The following is a 16,964-nucleotide window of genomic DNA, read 5'->3' as shown; positions in this document are numbered from 1 at the left end:
TGTTAACGTTACCCACAAATTTTTGGTATGCTTCCTTCTCATCCATTATTCGGCTTTCTCCCTCTGCACGTGCGCTACAGTAAATATCGTGAATGCGTGTGTGGCATAGGTTACGAAATTGAAAGACTTTTAAGTACATGCTTTTTTTACGGTCATAATTTCTGGATATTGGTTTAAAACCTAAATGTCGGCACTCGATCTTTCCATATCACAAATTCGAAAACCCCCAATAATATCACGTTTTCATGAGTACCGCCAGGTTAATTCACAAATGCTATTCTATTTCTATTTACGATGTGCTGCAGAAATGTGCCATTTGTATAAACCGTATTTTGTAAGTAATACGAGCAACGTGACTCATTGAATCATCATTTCTATATATGTATAAATAATTAACCTCTAAACAAATTTCTAATAGACTAAGGTGGCGTTTATTTTTTAACTTAATGACTTAAAGTGATTTAACTTAATTAATTAAGTTAATTAGAGGTGTTTATTTTTATAACTTAATGAGACTTTTTAGATAATTTTGACTTAATAAAATAAGCTAATTTTTTTGGCTTTTTACTGAATGGAGAAATCTAAATTAAGTCAATTACTTACTAATGTCAAAAATATCCCTGCTTTATAATTTATTTTTCATGCCTATCTCAAAACTCACCCATAGAAATTTACCCCATATAAAGATATCCATTTTTTTTTCTTATATTATATCCGATAAAATTTAAAATTTATGGTATTTTATATATTAAAATTCCAAAATAAATATGTATTCACTTGAATATAGTTTTACTTATAAATGTTAAAATATTATGGCATTTAATATAGTATTTATTTGACATTCAAATTTAATAAGGATACAAATGTAAAAGTACATATTTTCAGTTTTTTAAGTTGAAAAAAACAAACAACTTAATACTTATTTTTCGAGATTTAGACGAAAAAATAAACATATTATTTAGATTCAGACATTCAGATTTATTCAGAATTCAGACTAATTTAGGTCTATTCAGATTTCAGACAAAAAAATAAATGCCACCTAAATCCGAGTGAGTTATGTCATAGCCATCACAACCCAGGTCTCAACACTCATTTTAAATCTTTTTTTTTTTTTGGATTCCTTCTGATATGAAAAATGATAAACACAACGAATTGCGACAAAACGATATGGTATGAATAAACTCAAAGTGAAGGTGTTTTTATACTTAACTACCAAAAAGATGTCGTTTTTTTTGTTTATTATTGCCACCATTTTGTCACTATTTTTTTTTTTAACCTTTATATTGCATTTTGATATTACGTGAATCTAAAATAATTTGACCATAACTGCTTAATCCACCATGGTAGCACGCTAGCGTGACTGTTTTAAGTTGTATTTTGTCTAAAGAGTTAACTAGCAATAAACACATTGTAATTATTGATAATAACTTGTTAAAATCAACTTTATATCCCAACTTGACAAGTCCATCTTTGTGCATCTTTTATTACGCATAAACCTAATTAAATGATAGTGAAAATCTACTCATTTTTAAACTAAAGATAGCTCAAATCCCCGTATCCATCTCGGTGGAGCAAATTAAATTAAAAGTGCAGTCATTTCTTAGTAGATAGGGCATTCCATATAAAAAAGAATAACCATAACAAGGTTCCAGTCAAGTCAAAATGACAAAACCGAACGCGCCCCCCCCCAACCCCCCCAAACAAAGTTGTCCTCTTCCTATTAGAACCTCGAAAATAGATTACCCACGTGACAAAAAAGGACCAGGTCTCTTGTCTCTTTCCAAAACAAAACAAAACAAAAGAAAAAAGACAAGCACCGTAGTAGTCGATCGGTAGGTAATTCATTTACGTGTATATAATAAAACCCCGCATGGGGTTGCACATTATGTCACGTATACCCACCACATCAGGACCAGCGCCGCATATATATGTGTATACACACACACACACACACACACACACAGAGAGAAACACATACTCTCTTCAAAGATCAAACAAACAATCAATTGCAAAACCTTTAGGCTTCAAACGAGATTAGCAATGATGTTCATTTTCTTCTTTCTCTTACTCTCTTTAGGGTTTTTCGTTTTCTCATCTTCTACTACTATTACTACTTGTCATCGCGATCATCACCCTCCTTCTTACCCCTTCATCGGTTGCTTAGTTTCCTTTTACAGAAACCGCCATCAACTTTTGAACTGGTACACTGATCTTCTGTCACAGTCACCAACTCAGACCATTATAGTGCAACGCCTCGGCGCTCGCCGCACGATTGTGACGGCTAATCCGGCGAACGTTGAGTACATGCTCAAGTCCAATTTCACTAACTTCCCTAAAGGCAGGCCCTTCACTGAGATCCTCGGCGACCTTCTCGGCTGCGGGATATTTAACGTCGACGGAGAGTTGTGGAGCATGCAGCGCAAGCTTGCTAGCCACGAGTTCAGCGCAAAGTCGTTGAGAGAATTCACCGTAAAAACGCTCCAACAGGAAGTTGATGATCGTCTCATACCGATGCTTGAAGAAGCTGCGGAGAGCAGAAGAGTGTTGGACTTCCAAGATATTTTGAGGAGGTTCGCATTTGATGTTGTGTGTAAAGTCTCTTTGGGCACTGACCCGTTTTGCTTGGATCATTCGCAACCATTGCCGCCCCTCGTGAAAGCTTTTGATGCAGCTTCTGAGATCAGTGCGATGCGAGGGATGGCCCCGGTGTTCCTCGTTTGGAAAATCAAACGACTCTTGAACATGGGCTCTGAGAAGAAGCTCAAAGAGTCAGTCAATCTCGTTCACGAATCCGTCATGGAAATCATTCGAAACAAGAAGGAGAACAACAGCGTTAACGGTGACGAGGGTGGCGATCTTCTGTCGAGATTGTTATCAGCTGGACACGGCGAGCAAGTTGCGAGGGACATGGCCATTAGCTTCATTATGGCGGGAAGAGACACCACCTCAGCGGCCATGACGTGGCTTTTCTGGCTGCTGTCTCAAAACGAAGCCGTAGAGAGGGCGATTGTGGATGAAGTGAAACTAGTGACTGATAAAAATAACATCGGAAGGGCAAGGGCATTGGACTTTGAAACTCTCAAGGAGATGAATTTCTTGAAAGCCTGCCTGTGCGAGTCCATGAGGCTTTACCCTCCGGTTGCATGGGACTCCAAGCACGCCGCCGCCTATGACGTGTTGCCGGACGGGACCCCGGTGAGGAAGGGAGACAGAGTGACGTATATGCCGTACGGGATGGGAAGGATGGAGACGTTGTGGGGGAAGGATCGCCTGGAGTTTAAACCGGACCGATGGCTCGATGACCTGGGCGAAGAGTGGGAGAACCGGGTTTTGAAGCCTGTCAGTCCGTACAAGTTCCCGGTCTTTCAGGCCGGTCCGAGGGTTTGTCTCGGTAAGGAGATGGCGTTTATCCAAATGAAGTACGTGGTTGGTTCGGTACTCAGGCGGTTCGAGATCAAACCCGTCAGTGGGAATCAGCCGGTTTTTGTTCCTTTGTTGACGGGTCATATGATTGGCGGGCTAAAAGTTTTAGTCCGCAAAAGAATTAATGAGTGGTTGTAAACTTGTAATGTAAGTGGTGGACAAATTAGGAGGCCTTATTTTTATTTTGTTTATAAAATGACGGCAAATTAAGCCTTTGATTGTTTTGGTGTATATTGTTATCTTTTTTTTGTTGAATTTTCGTTGCAACTCACGTCTATTTTTCATTTAATTACACGAGAGCAAATACAGACATGACAAAAAAAAGGCCATACGATAGAATAATATGTATTGAGGAAAAAAAAAAAACCCAACTTAAACTAAAATGCAGTTTTTTTTTTATTATCATTTTTTAACTCATATTTTGTAGATTTGGATTTTATTTTTATTTTATTTTTGGTCAATTGGTTGTGATAATTGGATAAAATTTGCTCGAAATTTTTTTATATGTGGAGTAAATAGGACTAGTTCTTTTGCGTGATGGGCAATTTCATTATTACTAAATCGTGGCGTATCATGTATTATGCTGCTTTTCTTTTGGTTAGAGAGATCCTTCGTATCACAACCCGTGGTAGAAATATTGACCGGATAATATTCTACTTTCAAACTTTGCTTGCTGTGATGAAATTAGTCAATGAAAACGATTTTACGACTTGATTTTAGTGCTTATTGGTATGATTTTAATATCTAATTCTATAGATTTTTTGACTTTTTTTCTTTTTAAAAAAAGTTTGGTAAAGGAATTATATAGAAGTTAAATGTGACAAAAATCATACTGGTTTATTCATTGTATAGGACAAAATGATTAAAAATTAATTAGTAGTCAAAATGTTGGTATGAATTTAAATTGACATGCATTTTGACTCCATAATTCATGTGGTTTATAAACTTTCAACATATTAAATTTGTTAAGAGTACTTCTCCTAAATTTGTTATTTAATAGACTTTTGCATATAAATATTAAATATAATATGCAGCTTGCTCGAACCACTGGAGTCAAACACACGAGGAAAAGAGTTGGTCAAACTAGACAACTGAGGGGTTCTTTCTTGTTTACCTTTTGTAAAATTTACGTCTTCATTCTTCTTACTTTTTTTTAATTTTTTTTTAAATTTATGTCTAATTTTTTGGACATCTATATTTGAATATAAAAAATAAACATTCATGACAGAGTCTCACGAAATCTTCCCTCTTTACCTTCAATTGCATCTGAAAACGACTTATAAACCTTATTATGATCATCCCTCGTTGGTTGTCCGCAAATAGGAAAATATTTTAATAAGAAGTAAATATTATACTCTAAAAATATATATTTATAAAATATATTTATTCCTTAAATTATAAAATTTAATCTTTTTTTTTAATTTTGATTTACAAGGATATAAATGTCAAATAACCATGTTTGACATATTTTTAATTTAAAAAACAAATAAGATGCCTTTTATGCTCTGATATTAAAAAAAATAAACATATTATTCAAATATTAGTATTTAGACCCTTTCATATCCCTGAAAAACTTTAGATCCATTCACATATTTAACAAATAAACAAACGCTACTAAAATTTATTTTAAAATTCAAGAGAAGTGAGAGCCTCAAATGCCAAGTAAGAAAGATTCTTGAAGCTAATTTAATTAAAATAGTCGGTCATTCAAAATCAATTTTCTTCAAGTTCAATCTTCGTCTCTGTCTTCTTCCAACCAAAACATTTGCTTCCGTGATCGTATAATCAAAAGAGTGACTGGAAAAACCGCCTTGTTCATAGAGGCTTGAAAACGACACTTGCATGGACTTTAAAATTATATAGAAAAATTCCCTTTCGAAATTTGTGAAACAAATTACATAAATTCAAAATTAAGATGTCCCCAGGGGCGTCCCTTAAGTGAATTTTTATTTTTATTCTGACCAATCCTAATAAAGGTATCGGACTAAAAACAAAATTGACTCACATTTTATTTACTCCTTCCTTTGAAGAAGTAGAAAAGACTAAAAAATTCCTAAATTAAGATGTAGTCCGGTTCTAAAATGCAGACATACAAATTTTGAACAAGCAATGGATTTAAAGGCAACATGAGCGGAACTACACTCTTCAGGGCTGCAACATTATTGATAGATGTCTAAAAGTAATTTTAGATTAGCCATCGTGAAGACAATTTCTACAAGCTCCTAAATTATTATATACCTCAAGTAAGAATATAAACAAATTTTCATCGAATTTACCATGTCACACAAATGTGCCATAATGTCGTGAAGAGTAGTTGCAATAATACATGGTTACGTTTTGTTTAGGATTGAGGTACTGCAGATTTTAAGATACAGTTGGTGTAGAAAAAAAAAAAAAAGCTGCTATTATGAAATAAAAGTTAATAATATACAGTAAATATAAATTTTAAATAATAATTTTAATAAAAATATCAAAGATATAATAATTTTTTTATCATACAAGTAAAAAATCATGTTAACATAATTTACCAAATACTTAAGTATCGTAACTTTTAAACTACAACAACCCAATTTCAATTCCAAACGCACCCTTAATTTAGACTTCAAAATTTGGCATCTGACTATGATACTAGTGATTGCTTATCTTCACTGTTGCAAGTCTCCAGTCACTCGACTCACACCGTTCCCTTTTTTTTTTTTTTTAAATAAATAAATAAATGTTTCTGGTCACAAAGAAGTTCGCAGGCAAGAGAAAGGAGTTGCCCTTAAGGTTTGTTAAGCTGTGCCGATCCATCAGAAATGAGAAAACAGAAAAAGTATAAATTCCTTCTTGCTTGATAAACATGCAAGAATTTGAGAACTAAATCATATCGCCATCAGCAATTGGATTCGCATCAACTGGAAAAGCCCCTAGTACCAATAACAAAAATAAACATTCTACAGCATTTGAGATGGTATATGGAAAAACAGATTGGCATCCAAGTCTCCATATGCAATATCACTAAGAAAAAAATAACCCTACAACAACTATAGAACCGAAAATAATAATAATACAGCAACATGCCTTCTCTCAAGGGAAAAAAAAATATCTATTTTAAAACCTAAGCAAGTTGATTAAAATGCCAGCCGGAAAATTTTCTTGGTATGCTTTTTGGTCCTACAGCATCCACTACTCTATCCAACAAATCAGAGAAGGAAAACAGTGTGATGCGGTGAAGTTAATTTACCACCTGTTAGTGATTCACGGTATCCATATTAAGTGCTTCCAGCAGCATCACTCCCAGCAGATTTGCGATTCATGTAACGGATGACAGCGTCTTCAACCCTAAGATTTGACAACCACCCCCCACCAACAAACCCACAAAAAAAGGGAAGAAAAAGAACTGTCAGAATATGCTTCTTATTGGAAGAATTTATTATATATTCATTCTTTCAGAAACATAAACCAGCACGGATTATTTTCAGCAGGGAAAACAATAGTACAAGGAAGCTCTCACAATAAGGTACCAAATGAATATTCTATGATTGCTTTATTGAAAGACAAAATCAAAAAGGCAACTTTACTGATATGAAATGAACAGGTGGGTTCTTTCACCTGGCAGCTGACACAACCCAAATGAAGATGGCAGCAATCACCATCTTCTTGTCTTTGTTTTCAACAACAATGACAAATAAAAATTATCGAGCTACTCCATAATAGATTAAGATCCTAAAGCATGTACGTGATGAAATATTCCCCATGCCACCACAGCAAATTTCTTCCAATACAGAAAGCATACTACACAGTGACATAAATAAGAGAAGCCACATTGTATAATACAAGTCTATGGACCAAATAACATGTCATGGACTTGCGCCAGCAGGGTGAGGAAGTAGTACTTCATGACATAATTCAAACCAAACATACGCAAGGAAACACACAAAACGAATAACAATTAAATGATGTTAACTAAATAAAACTTACCATGGCTGATTAAAGAAATCAGACCGACACTCTTTTTCTGGATTACGGCTAGCGTCTCCAGCAACAAGCTTTAGATCCTTACTTTGAGAAGCAATTAAAGCATTAATAAACTCCCCTGGAGACTGACTGAAACCAAGAAAGAAAGCCCGCCTCCGGCGATGCTCATGTATCTTCTTTATAGAAGCACATATTAGTTCATCACAAGCATCAATCTCTTTGTTCTTTTCCATGTTTGCCAAAAAGGCAGCCATTTCCTTTTCTAGTGGAAAAGGCACATCGACAAGCATGTCATAACAAGAAGTTCCAGCAGGGCTATTCCCTGAAAGCTTTATCTTGTGCTCCAAATGTATAGGTGGTGGAGGTATTAAATGCTGTGAAATCTTCTGGGAAATCGTAGCAAATTTAATCTTCTCTTCCCCAAATACTTTCTGTAAAGGGGGATCACACATGAAGGATGAAGGGTCATTTGGGCTCTGTAACTTCTTAACTTTCACATAGTGCCAAATTGCAGCAATAATTCTTGGCCGAGTATCAACCTCAATTCCAAGAAGTTCCATCAGAGAAGGTGAAAGTTTGGATTTTTCAGGAAAATAATTCATTTCTATCCTAATAATTGCTGTGAATTCCTTGTCCCCTTTTCTCTTCACCTCAAAGCCCTCATGAAGTGCAGGTGATCGGGCACTCTCCCATAAGATTACATGGTTATCAGGATAGAGGCTCTGGTCCAAGTATATTGTAATTTTCTTGAAAAAAGATGAGAATTTTGGATACGAAGTGTCTGATTTCTGCATAAGTCCTGCCAACACTGGATCTTGCCCATCTTCCAGTATCCTCCCTATTAGCTTCAGTGACCAACATGGGGCTTCTCCAGTTTTCTTCTCAGGACTTGTCTCATCCTGATTTGCAAAGGTATTGAAAACATACATCCGAAGTGTCTTTTGAACACGGGGAGGATTCTTAAGTGACTCTTGAATATCAATCTTTTTTCTTGCCAAAGCAGAATCTACCCTTGCCTCAAATTCAAGTAACTGTGTATAAAGCGCACATTCAGGCAAAATAGCAGCAACTTTATCTGGTATTTGCTTCTCCGGAAGCTTCCGTTTCTTTCTACGAGCAGCCGGGGTCAACTCCATGGTTTTAAACAGTGAACCAGTGTTTGTATTGGATGACGAACCAGGAGGCCTAGAAGGTGGTTTCTGTGTAGCCCGCTTGGCACTGCCCCCAGTTCCAGGGGTTGAAACAGCAGGGGATGACACCCCAACATTACCACCAGCATTAGGGGTTTGCAACTGGGGATGAGATTGGGATTGTGATTGTGATTGAGATTGGGATTGTGATTGAGATTGGGATTGTGAGTGGCCTTGTGATTGTACATGAGCTTGGAATTGAGCATGCGCAGCATGAGCCTGAGCTTGGGCATGAGCATGAGCATACTGAGCCTGGGCAAGCGCATGAGCATGGGGTTCAGACAAGTGAAAATGGCCGGGAAAGTGAGAGCCATCTCGTGTTTGCCCTTGTGTCTGAGATAGCAAATGGGATTGACTATTCATGGCCATACTCTGTGAACCTGTCAGCGTCCCTGTGTTCTTCATAGGAGTATTGTTGTTGTTCATCATTATCTCAATCTTTCTTTTGCTTTCAAAAACTCAACTATTCCATCAAAACACAAACATTACCCCCAAGCAACTTATCAAAACCCTAAGTTTGGTATCAAAACATCAAAATCCAAACTTGGGTATCTACACATAAGCTTTCTTTCCTATGTTTTCACAAATTCGAGCTGAAGTTCCCAACTTTCGACAGAAGTCTTCAAAAGACCAATTTTTTATTTTTTGGGTTATGAAATGCGAACCCTAAAATCAGCAGAAACCCAGGAATAAAAAATTGGGCACATAAAAATCCAAAGAACGAATTCCAAGCAAATTACAAACACAATTAATAGCTAATAAAAACCTATAACCTTGATGCCTATAAATTTAAATAAATTTACAAAAGCTATAAATAAAAAAAAAAATCCGAAATACAATGTTCTTACAAGAACAGTGTAGCCGTCGAATACTCTATTTTCCTTTCGCTTTCTCTCTTTCTCTCTCTCTCACTCTGTTCTGACTTCTGAGATCGAAACTTTTATGGAGCCAAATTGCTTCTCTTTCTCGCTCTTTTTAATTTTTCATCTCTCTGCGGATCATATGATTGAATTACAAAATTACCCTCCCATAAATCTAAACTAAATACAAACTAATAAACGTGGCAGTATCTTATTGGATGAATTAAACTGACCGACAAAAGCCCATAAAGATTTTCGGAGATTGGACAGGATCAGTTAAATAAAGTCCAGGCCCAATATTGATATACAAACCCTAGAGTTTCCCTCGTATGACATAACCCGCGTTTCTCAATTGGCTGAAAAACGCAACGCTGAGAAGAGCAGCAGCAGCAGCCATGGTGAGTTTCTTGACCTCATTTTGGTAATACTTTGATTTTATTTTTCTTCTTTCCTGCTACAAAATTATGATTTCAAAAGCAATAGAGTTATGTACTTGTTTTGATTTGCTTTCAGGTGAAGTATTCGAAAGAGCCGGACAATCCCACCAAGTGTAAGCCTAATTTCTGCATCCTTGATATTCAATTTGATGAGTTCATAGCTTCATTACAGAATTTATTGGGGAAAAAAAAAGGCGTATTGATGTTTTAAGAAAAACTGAATTTTTATCTAACGGATGATCTGTATGCTGAGTGGTAGATTTTATAATTGGTAAGTGTTAAAATCTTGAAATATAATCTGTTATTATTTTTTGTATTACATTGCAGCATGCAAAGCTAGAGGCTCTGATCTCCGTGTTCACTTCAAGGTATGCTGATGTCAATTTGGTAATTCTCAGTTGTTGACATATGATTTATGCTTGGATCACTACTGGTGCTGCTTGCTTAATTGTTCTGTTTCATTTCACCACGTTGATAATGATTTGTAGAATTTAATCCGTTCCAAGGATAGACTATGTTTTTTTTTTTTTGTTTACTTCAAAGTCGAAACATTTTTGGCTAAAGGACTTTAGCTACTTATTGCTTTCCACTCTCTGTTGAGGAATTAATTTTTGGGATACTAAACTGTTATTGTGCTAGTGATTAATGTCTTTTATGTGCTCGAATCATCTGTCACTCAGTACCTTTATTCTTTATTCACAGAACACTAGGGAGGCAGCCCATGCTCTTAGAAAGCTGTCTTTGACCAAGGCTAAAAGGTACTTGGAGGATGTTATGGCTCACAAGCAAGCCATACCATTCACCCGCTTCTGTCGCGGTGTTGGGCGAACTGCACAGGCTAAAAACCGTAATCCAAATGGTCAAGGTCGCTGGCCGGTTAAATCTGCAAAGTTCATTCTGGATTTACTCAAGAATGCTGAGAGTAATGCAGAGGTATGTATCGTTTAATCTTGCCTACTTGTTATTTTGGCCATGTATCCACCTTCTTACCTTGTTTATCCTGTATATTGTTCTAACTCTCTTTTTCATGTACTCTGTAGGTGAAAGGCTTAGATGTGGACGCGCTTTACATTTCTCACATCCAAGTGAATCAAGCCCAGAAGCAGAGGCGTCGGACTTATCGTGCACATGGAAGGATTAACCGTGAGTGCTTCTTCCTCCTATTCTCTTGTGAAATTGTCTATTCCTACCTTTAATCACATGTGTGCACTTAATGGAGATGTATTATTACTTTTGGCAGCATACATGTCTTCCCCATGTCATATTGAGTTGACACTCTCAGAAAAGGAGGAACCTGTGAAGAAAGAGGTAGGTTCTTTAGTTAAAGTTCGATCAGTAAATTATCGAAAGTATGATTTGCTTTCTGTGCTGTGTAGGCATGCTTGCTTTTAATCCCTTGGAACTTTTAAATTCGTTATCATTTCTATTCAAGGTTTCAGATTTGTTAATCTGCGGAATGTTCTATTGCATCTTATTCCTTTGTTTTGTAGCCGGAGACCCAGTTGGCTTCCAGGAAACCGAGGACAGCTACATAGTGGTGCCTTATCTTGAATGTTGGGAGTCCTGACTTGATTTCTCTTTTTTCCCCCTTTGTACTACCATGACAACATACAATTTTGTTTACAAGATACTTGTTCCTGAAGACTTCTGTTGGTTCAGTATTTAGTTTTATTCTGTCTTGCCATGGCTCGCTTACCATGATAGTTCTCAGTGGAATTTTGATGGTGGTTATGTTGAGGTTGACTTTGCCGCAACAATGCTTGTTTGGCCTTTCTATTGATTTACTTCATGTTCTATTGTGTTCTTTTAGTTGTTCCAGCTGTGTTTTCTTCCAGCTTTAGATTGCCGTGATCTATTCTTTATATGTTGCATGCCACTGCTGATGGAATATCTTAGATGATCTTTAACGCCCGTGCATACCTCTCAAGTTGGAATATCTTTGACTATCTTTAAATGGATGGTATTGGTGTCTTTCAGGCGCAGAAGTTTTCATTTCAGCTTTCAGATCTCAAAATAGAAGCTGTTGGGTGTTTAGCCTTGCATCCCTACAGCACTCTCTCTTGCCTGTGGTTGTGGGCCCCCGAAGTAAACAAGATTAATAAATAACCATTCTCAATTTCTCATCATTATCAGCCGTAAGCATATTGTTATGTACCTGTTGGATTAAACACTGAATTGTGCTGGCAATAAAAGTCCCACTATTTCAGCCATGCTAGGTTGAATTAACGTAATTTTGAATCATCATAACTCATAAAATTTTAGCATTGCTCGCGCTAATATCTCAGTATACCGTACTCATTGCTCAGCTTAGTTGAAAAGCTTTGGCTTGCGGTAAAATTTGTTTCAATGCAACAGCAAGTTTTAGAAAACTCCACTAGGAAACCTGCTATTATGGTTACCATGGCTATGGTGCAAAAGCTACAAGTATAATAACTCAATAACTCAAGCATCAATTTCAGATGCTTTGCGCAACAGAGTTATGAAAATCCACGAGAAGCAACCAATTGCCATTTATCTAATAGACCCATGGATATTGAGGTTCTATAGGCAGCATTCCTTGATATTACAATGAATCATTATAAACTTTCTGCTGAAAAACCAATAACGAATACCAACTGGGAAAATAAAAATTATTACCAGACAGACTATAAGCAGTTTCAAGGTTGTACAGCTTCAAGTAGTTTTTCATACACTTGCCTTGCTGACAGATCTTCCACCTGAGATTAAATAAAATGTTAGTACACTACATTTCATGTTTGAGGCTTAAGTGCCATTTTATACTCGACACGAGAAGATGGATGAAAAAGTATCTGAAAAATTAAAACGAAAGAAAAAGGCCACTGCAAAACCAAACAAACTAGAAATTCCACAGCAAAGATTCCAAAACTTGATTCATAATGATTATAAAGACAACCGATGCAGCATGCTACCATTACTTTCAACCCTGGTTATTTATATGCAGTATTTATGCAAAGATGGGTTTAGAGATATAGACTTGTAGTAGTTAAATACTGCCAGAAAGAGTTTGCCTTGCTCAATTGACCAACCACAACTTCATGCATCAATATGCAGGCAGTTGTAAAGCCACTGCAACATGTTACCAATACCTTCAACCCTGGTTATTTATGTGCAGTATTTTTGGAAAGATGTGTATAGAGATATTGACTTGTAGCAGTTAAATACTACCAAAAAGAGTTTGCTTAATTGACCAACCACAACTTCATGCATCAGTGTGCTTAAATAAACAGTATATTGTTAGCTATCTTAAACAATAATTGGGAATCTAGCCAAAGGAAAATGAGAGGAATCCCATGATTACAGATGATAATATCAAACTGCACGAGAGCACAATTCTAATCAGTCCTCAAATTGTTCCATACATGCTGAAATGTTAGAACTATTCACCGTATTACTACATCTGATAATTTGTTGCTGATGAAACATTATATTTGTTCACCAAATCAAAACATCACCTGCTTCTAATTCACAGAAATGAAAGCACATACACAACACAAGCAAAAACACACACAAACACCGTTTGATTTAACTCACCACCAGGAGCTTTGATTTGTTATTCCACCCTCTTTGAAGAGTCATCTGGCTCAATCTCAGACTCAATACCTGTATGAATTCCCGACACAGTTAACCTCAGCAACAAACAGGTGATAATTTAAGATTTCAGCTTTTTCATCATTGTATTTGTTTAGAACACTAGCAATACCTTTCCCATGAACTCCAAAAGTTCATTGTTCGCTTCCCCACGGGCTGCAGGTGCCGCCACAGTAACTCGAACGTCATCAGCATTCACTCCTGGAAAGGATAAAACACAGAGTAAGGTTCAGTAACTACGAATAAAATACGCATAAACTTGATTTCAGAAAAAATGATTCAAATTATTTGAGAAGTCATTGTTACACCCAATGAGGGCATAGAGAGATGATTATGAGTGTCAAGAGACCATTAAGCTCCAAACTCCTCAAGGAAGTGCAATATAAATGCCTTTCCGATCCTGTTACATATGCCTTTTATGGGTGATGTCACATATGTTCTAGTAAGCAACAACACCACATTGTGCCATACTACCCACAAGGAACCTCGAACCTGACGATCTAACTCTACACAGTTGAGCAACATGCACAGGTACACACACCATAAGGAGCATAACAGTGTCCAACATAGCAACACTGTTTGTATAAGCATACAAAGACAGGGCAGAAATTTACAATTTTCATAGACACCATTCCACTCAAAGCTTATTAGTGAACTTTTACAAACATAAAGATAAGGTCTATAAAATCAGGGCCATAAAAGGAAATCGTTACCAGAACATACTAATGAAGAAGCAATTAACAAACAACTTACTTGTAATTGCTGAGCGTTGCGCACGGTCCTCCACCTCTATGGCCACTTGAACCAGCCCTCCTTCCAACTGCGAAATGCAGGGCGGTACAGGAGCATCCTACATCACAATGAGAACCAAGTTAGCTTTTCAGGACATTACAACTATGTTTTATGGTTGTAAATGAACAGAAAGAAGCAATTCAGTTTTCAACCCCACCTGTGGGTTGGTTTCAGCAGCAACCGTACTAAGAGCACCGTCGACAACATAGATGAAAGAAGCCACTTCCAAAGTTTCCTCTGACCTATAGCAAACAAATAGCCCACAACCTATACAGTTCATCCGAAATTGCTTCTCCAATTTGCCTTCACCCCTGGACAGGAAGATTTGTTGTATAATATGAGCACGCTCTCTTTCATGCAACTTGCATTCATTAGATTAGTTATAATAGACAGCAAAAAAAAAAAAAAAAAAATTCTTTGTTCATATAAATAATAATAATTAGAAGTTACCGTCTTAGGAGAACTTTGCCAGCTTCCTTGATGTTCAGTCTAGCAAGATGCTTGGTCTTGTCCAACACATAGGCTTTGTCAGTCTTCCTTTTGGGCATTTTCTGCAATTGCGTATCTTGTAGCGAGTATATTTCAGCACGGAGCAAATAATTCAATAATTAATAACCTAAAAACCAGAATCCATTTTCAATTCAATTTTAAGTTTTAAGAAAGAGAGGAAGAGAACCAGTGATGAGGACGTGGGATCCACAGTGTTTGCAATAGTAGACGAAGAGATCAGAATCAGGGCCATCGGGAGCTGCGTCCTCGCTCGAGTATGTGTGCGTTGTTCTCTTCGGCATTCCTGTTTTCTCTCTTTGCGTCTCCGAGCTTTAGCTTCAGCTCTGCCTGCTCCTTCCCCCAATCGTTTTCAAGTTAAATCTTTTCTATTTTCCGAAATACGACGCCGTTACGCTAAGGGATTGGTTATTGTTATGAGCTTTTGCTAAGGGACTTTGAGGGTGTGGCGACATTTTTGTGGGGTATAATTCTTTTTAAGTGATGGTATAGTTATAAATTTTTGTATAAATTTATTTTATAAAAATTAATGTGGTATTAATTTTATTGATTGAATGAAAATATAAAATAATAAAAATAAATCATGTGGGTCAAGAAAATTTTAATTTAACTAATTTTATCATGCCACATTAATTTGTATAAAAATTTATGACTATATCATTACTCTTTCTTTTTGTTATGACTCGTGACTCGTGAGTAATGATGAATATACTACTATGATTAGGCCACACCGTTTCTCCGTCGACGTCGACTTAAAATCTGATGCATCATTCCTACATGGTGTAAGATTATCATATTTATAAAAAAAAAAAATTAAAAAAATTATCTAATTCATATGGAAACTATAAAGAGGAGAAAATATTTATCGACCATACGAACGTTTCAGACTTTATAAAAAATGCATAAAAAAATATGTTTTGCGAAACCATTCATGTGAAATTTACAAAATATGTCATCACACCATTCTCGTCATAATTTTGTTAAAAAATTAATAATATCATAAGCGCAAAAATATCATTTAACACCCACAAACAAAAACAACGTCCGTTCAAGTATAATTTTCTTTTATGAATTTACTATTGTTTATTCAAAAGGAGATGGCTAATAGTAAAAATACGTACATTAGTTAGCCAATTCGAGATGATTAATAAAGGTTAAAATTGTTTAATTTACATTTGGAGTAAAATAGTAATTTTGTCATTATTCGATTATATCTCCTCGTGATGTTTTTTTTTTTTTTAAGAAAAAGAGGCAGAATAATGATACGCTTTCTAAGTTTTAGGTGGATAACTGCCAAAACAACATGTTTATATATTTTTTACAAAATCTGAAGCATCGATCAACGGAATATTTGTAAAAGATTATTCAATAATTAATAAATCATCTCAATAGTGTAACACAGAGCTTGGTATATAATAGACGTTAGTATATTGATATTTATGTTTACTTCAATCATTTTCTTATAAACTTGAAGTTTTCATCGCAACTCTTAGAACTTCTTTATAGTCGCTCCGTTCCATACTTAGTCAATTGCCATTCAATTTCTCACCAGCAAATAACATTTGAATATTCAAACACTCAATTGATAATTTAAAATTTATCTTTACTTCAATAATTTTCTTATCCTATAGTATTTTATTCTTAGAAAGAAAAATTGATTCACGGAGGTGAAAATTGTTGGTGCTAAGGATGAAGTGAAATAATTAGAGCAAATTTAAAAAATGAAGCGCGAACTGTCTGTCATCATTTAATGAATTGCTAATTTGTATCAAGTTAGAAGTAAAAAAAGATGTTTAACCACTTATTTGTGATATATTCTATGTGACATTTTATGCATTTGTATGTCACGTCATTTATATATTCATAAAATAGATGATATACTATATATATTTTGAAGTAATAATCGAATTTACGTATTTGCATGTCATGTCATTTATATATTCATAAAATAGATGATATACCGTATATACTTTGAAGTAATAATCGAATGAATGTCACTTACGACTTCGTAAATGGTAAATGACACGCTATAAACATTTTACTCCAGACTTCACACGCTATAAACGTTTTACTCCAGACTTCACGTAAGAGTTGATGAATGACCCGTACCTTCATCGGATAATAAATGTTGGAAAGAGTTAAACTTGTCATATTGTTTAAATTATCTATTTATTAAAATGATTTTC

General features: G+C 35.7%; 3 protein-coding genes and 1 non-coding gene across 6 annotated transcripts; 2 read left to right on the top strand and 2 right to left on the bottom strand.

The window, feature by feature from the left end:
• Positions 1-1,923: 1,923 nt before the first annotated feature.
• Positions 1,924-3,654, top strand: LOC102610480 (cytochrome P450 94B3). The gene has a single exon (XM_006476962.3). The coding sequence runs from the start codon at positions 2,041-2,043 to the stop codon at positions 3,559-3,561; it is 1,521 nt and encodes a 506-aa protein (XP_006477025.2). The 5' UTR covers positions 1,924-2,040; the 3' UTR covers positions 3,562-3,654.
• Positions 3,655-6,310: 2,656 nt separating this feature from the next.
• Positions 6,311-9,581, bottom strand: LOC102609965 (SWI/SNF complex component SNF12 homolog). The gene is made up of 3 exons (XM_006476961.4): positions 9,422-9,581; positions 7,387-9,239; positions 6,311-6,747 (listed from the first exon to the last, which is right to left on the bottom strand). The coding sequence occupies exons 2-3, from the start codon at positions 9,000-9,002 to the stop codon at positions 6,678-6,680; spliced, it is 1,686 nt and encodes a 561-aa protein (XP_006477024.2). The 5' UTR covers positions 9,003-9,239; positions 9,422-9,581; the 3' UTR covers positions 6,311-6,677.
• Positions 9,582-9,713: 132 nt separating this feature from the next.
• On the top strand, positions 9,714-11,664 carry LOC102609478 (60S ribosomal protein L17-2). The gene is made up of 7 exons (XR_003065379.2): positions 9,714-9,831; positions 9,947-9,983; positions 10,198-10,238; positions 10,573-10,803; positions 10,911-11,013; positions 11,111-11,178; positions 11,361-11,664. It is a non-coding gene; the product is annotated as a 60S ribosomal protein L17-2 (transcript).
• Positions 11,665-12,275: 611 nt separating this feature from the next.
• On the bottom strand, positions 12,276-15,141 carry LOC102608618 (UPF0235 protein At5g63440). Of its 3 annotated transcripts, XM_006476955.4 has the most exons (8): positions 14,948-15,140; positions 14,722-14,836; positions 14,429-14,582; positions 14,233-14,329; positions 13,592-13,680; positions 13,423-13,491; positions 12,508-12,587; positions 12,276-12,426 (listed from the first exon to the last, which is right to left on the bottom strand). In XM_006476955.4, the coding sequence occupies exons 1-7, from the start codon at positions 15,060-15,062 to the stop codon at positions 12,528-12,530; spliced, it is 699 nt and encodes a 232-aa protein (XP_006477018.2). In that variant the 5' UTR covers positions 15,063-15,140; the 3' UTR covers positions 12,276-12,426; positions 12,508-12,527. The 3 variants fall into 3 exon arrangements, with proteins under 3 accessions (XP_006477018.2, XP_006477019.2, XP_052292751.1); XM_006476956.4 differs by having other exon boundaries at positions 12,276-12,587; positions 14,722-14,822; positions 14,948-15,141; XM_052436791.1 differs by having other exon boundaries at positions 12,276-12,587; positions 14,948-15,138.
• Between the last annotated feature and the right edge of the window lie 1,823 nt (positions 15,142-16,964).

Source organism: Citrus sinensis, chromosome 3 (assembly GCF_022201045.2).
Source record: "Citrus sinensis cultivar Valencia sweet orange chromosome 3, DVS_A1.0, whole genome shotgun sequence".
In the NCBI taxonomy this organism is placed as follows: domain Eukaryota; kingdom Viridiplantae; phylum Streptophyta; class Magnoliopsida; order Sapindales; family Rutaceae; genus Citrus; species Citrus sinensis.
This window is presented reverse-complemented; position numbering and strand designations above follow the sequence as displayed.

Coding starts and splice junctions, on each gene's coding strand:
- LOC102610480 (XM_006476962.3), top strand. CDS start 2,041: ATGATGTTCATTTTCTTCTTTCTCTTACTCTCTTTAGGGTTTTTCGTT.
- LOC102609965 (XM_006476961.4), bottom strand. CDS start 9,002: ATGATGAACAACAACAATACTCCTATGAAGAACACAGGGACGCTGACA. Junction 6,748..7,386: donor GATTTCTTTAATCAGCCATG/GTAAGTTTTATT, acceptor GTCAAATCTTAG/GGTTGAAGACGCTGTCATCC.
- LOC102608618 (XM_006476955.4), bottom strand. CDS start 15,062: ATGCCGAAGAGAACAACGCACACATACTCGAGCGAGGACGCAGCTCCC. Junction 14,583..14,721: donor GGCAAAGTTCTCCTAAGACG/GTAACTTCTAAT, acceptor CTTCCTGTCCAG/GGGTGAAGGCAAATTGGAGA. Junction 13,681..14,232: donor GCAACGCTCAGCAATTACAA/GTAAGTTGTTTG, acceptor TATCCTTTCCAG/GAGTGAATGCTGATGACGTT.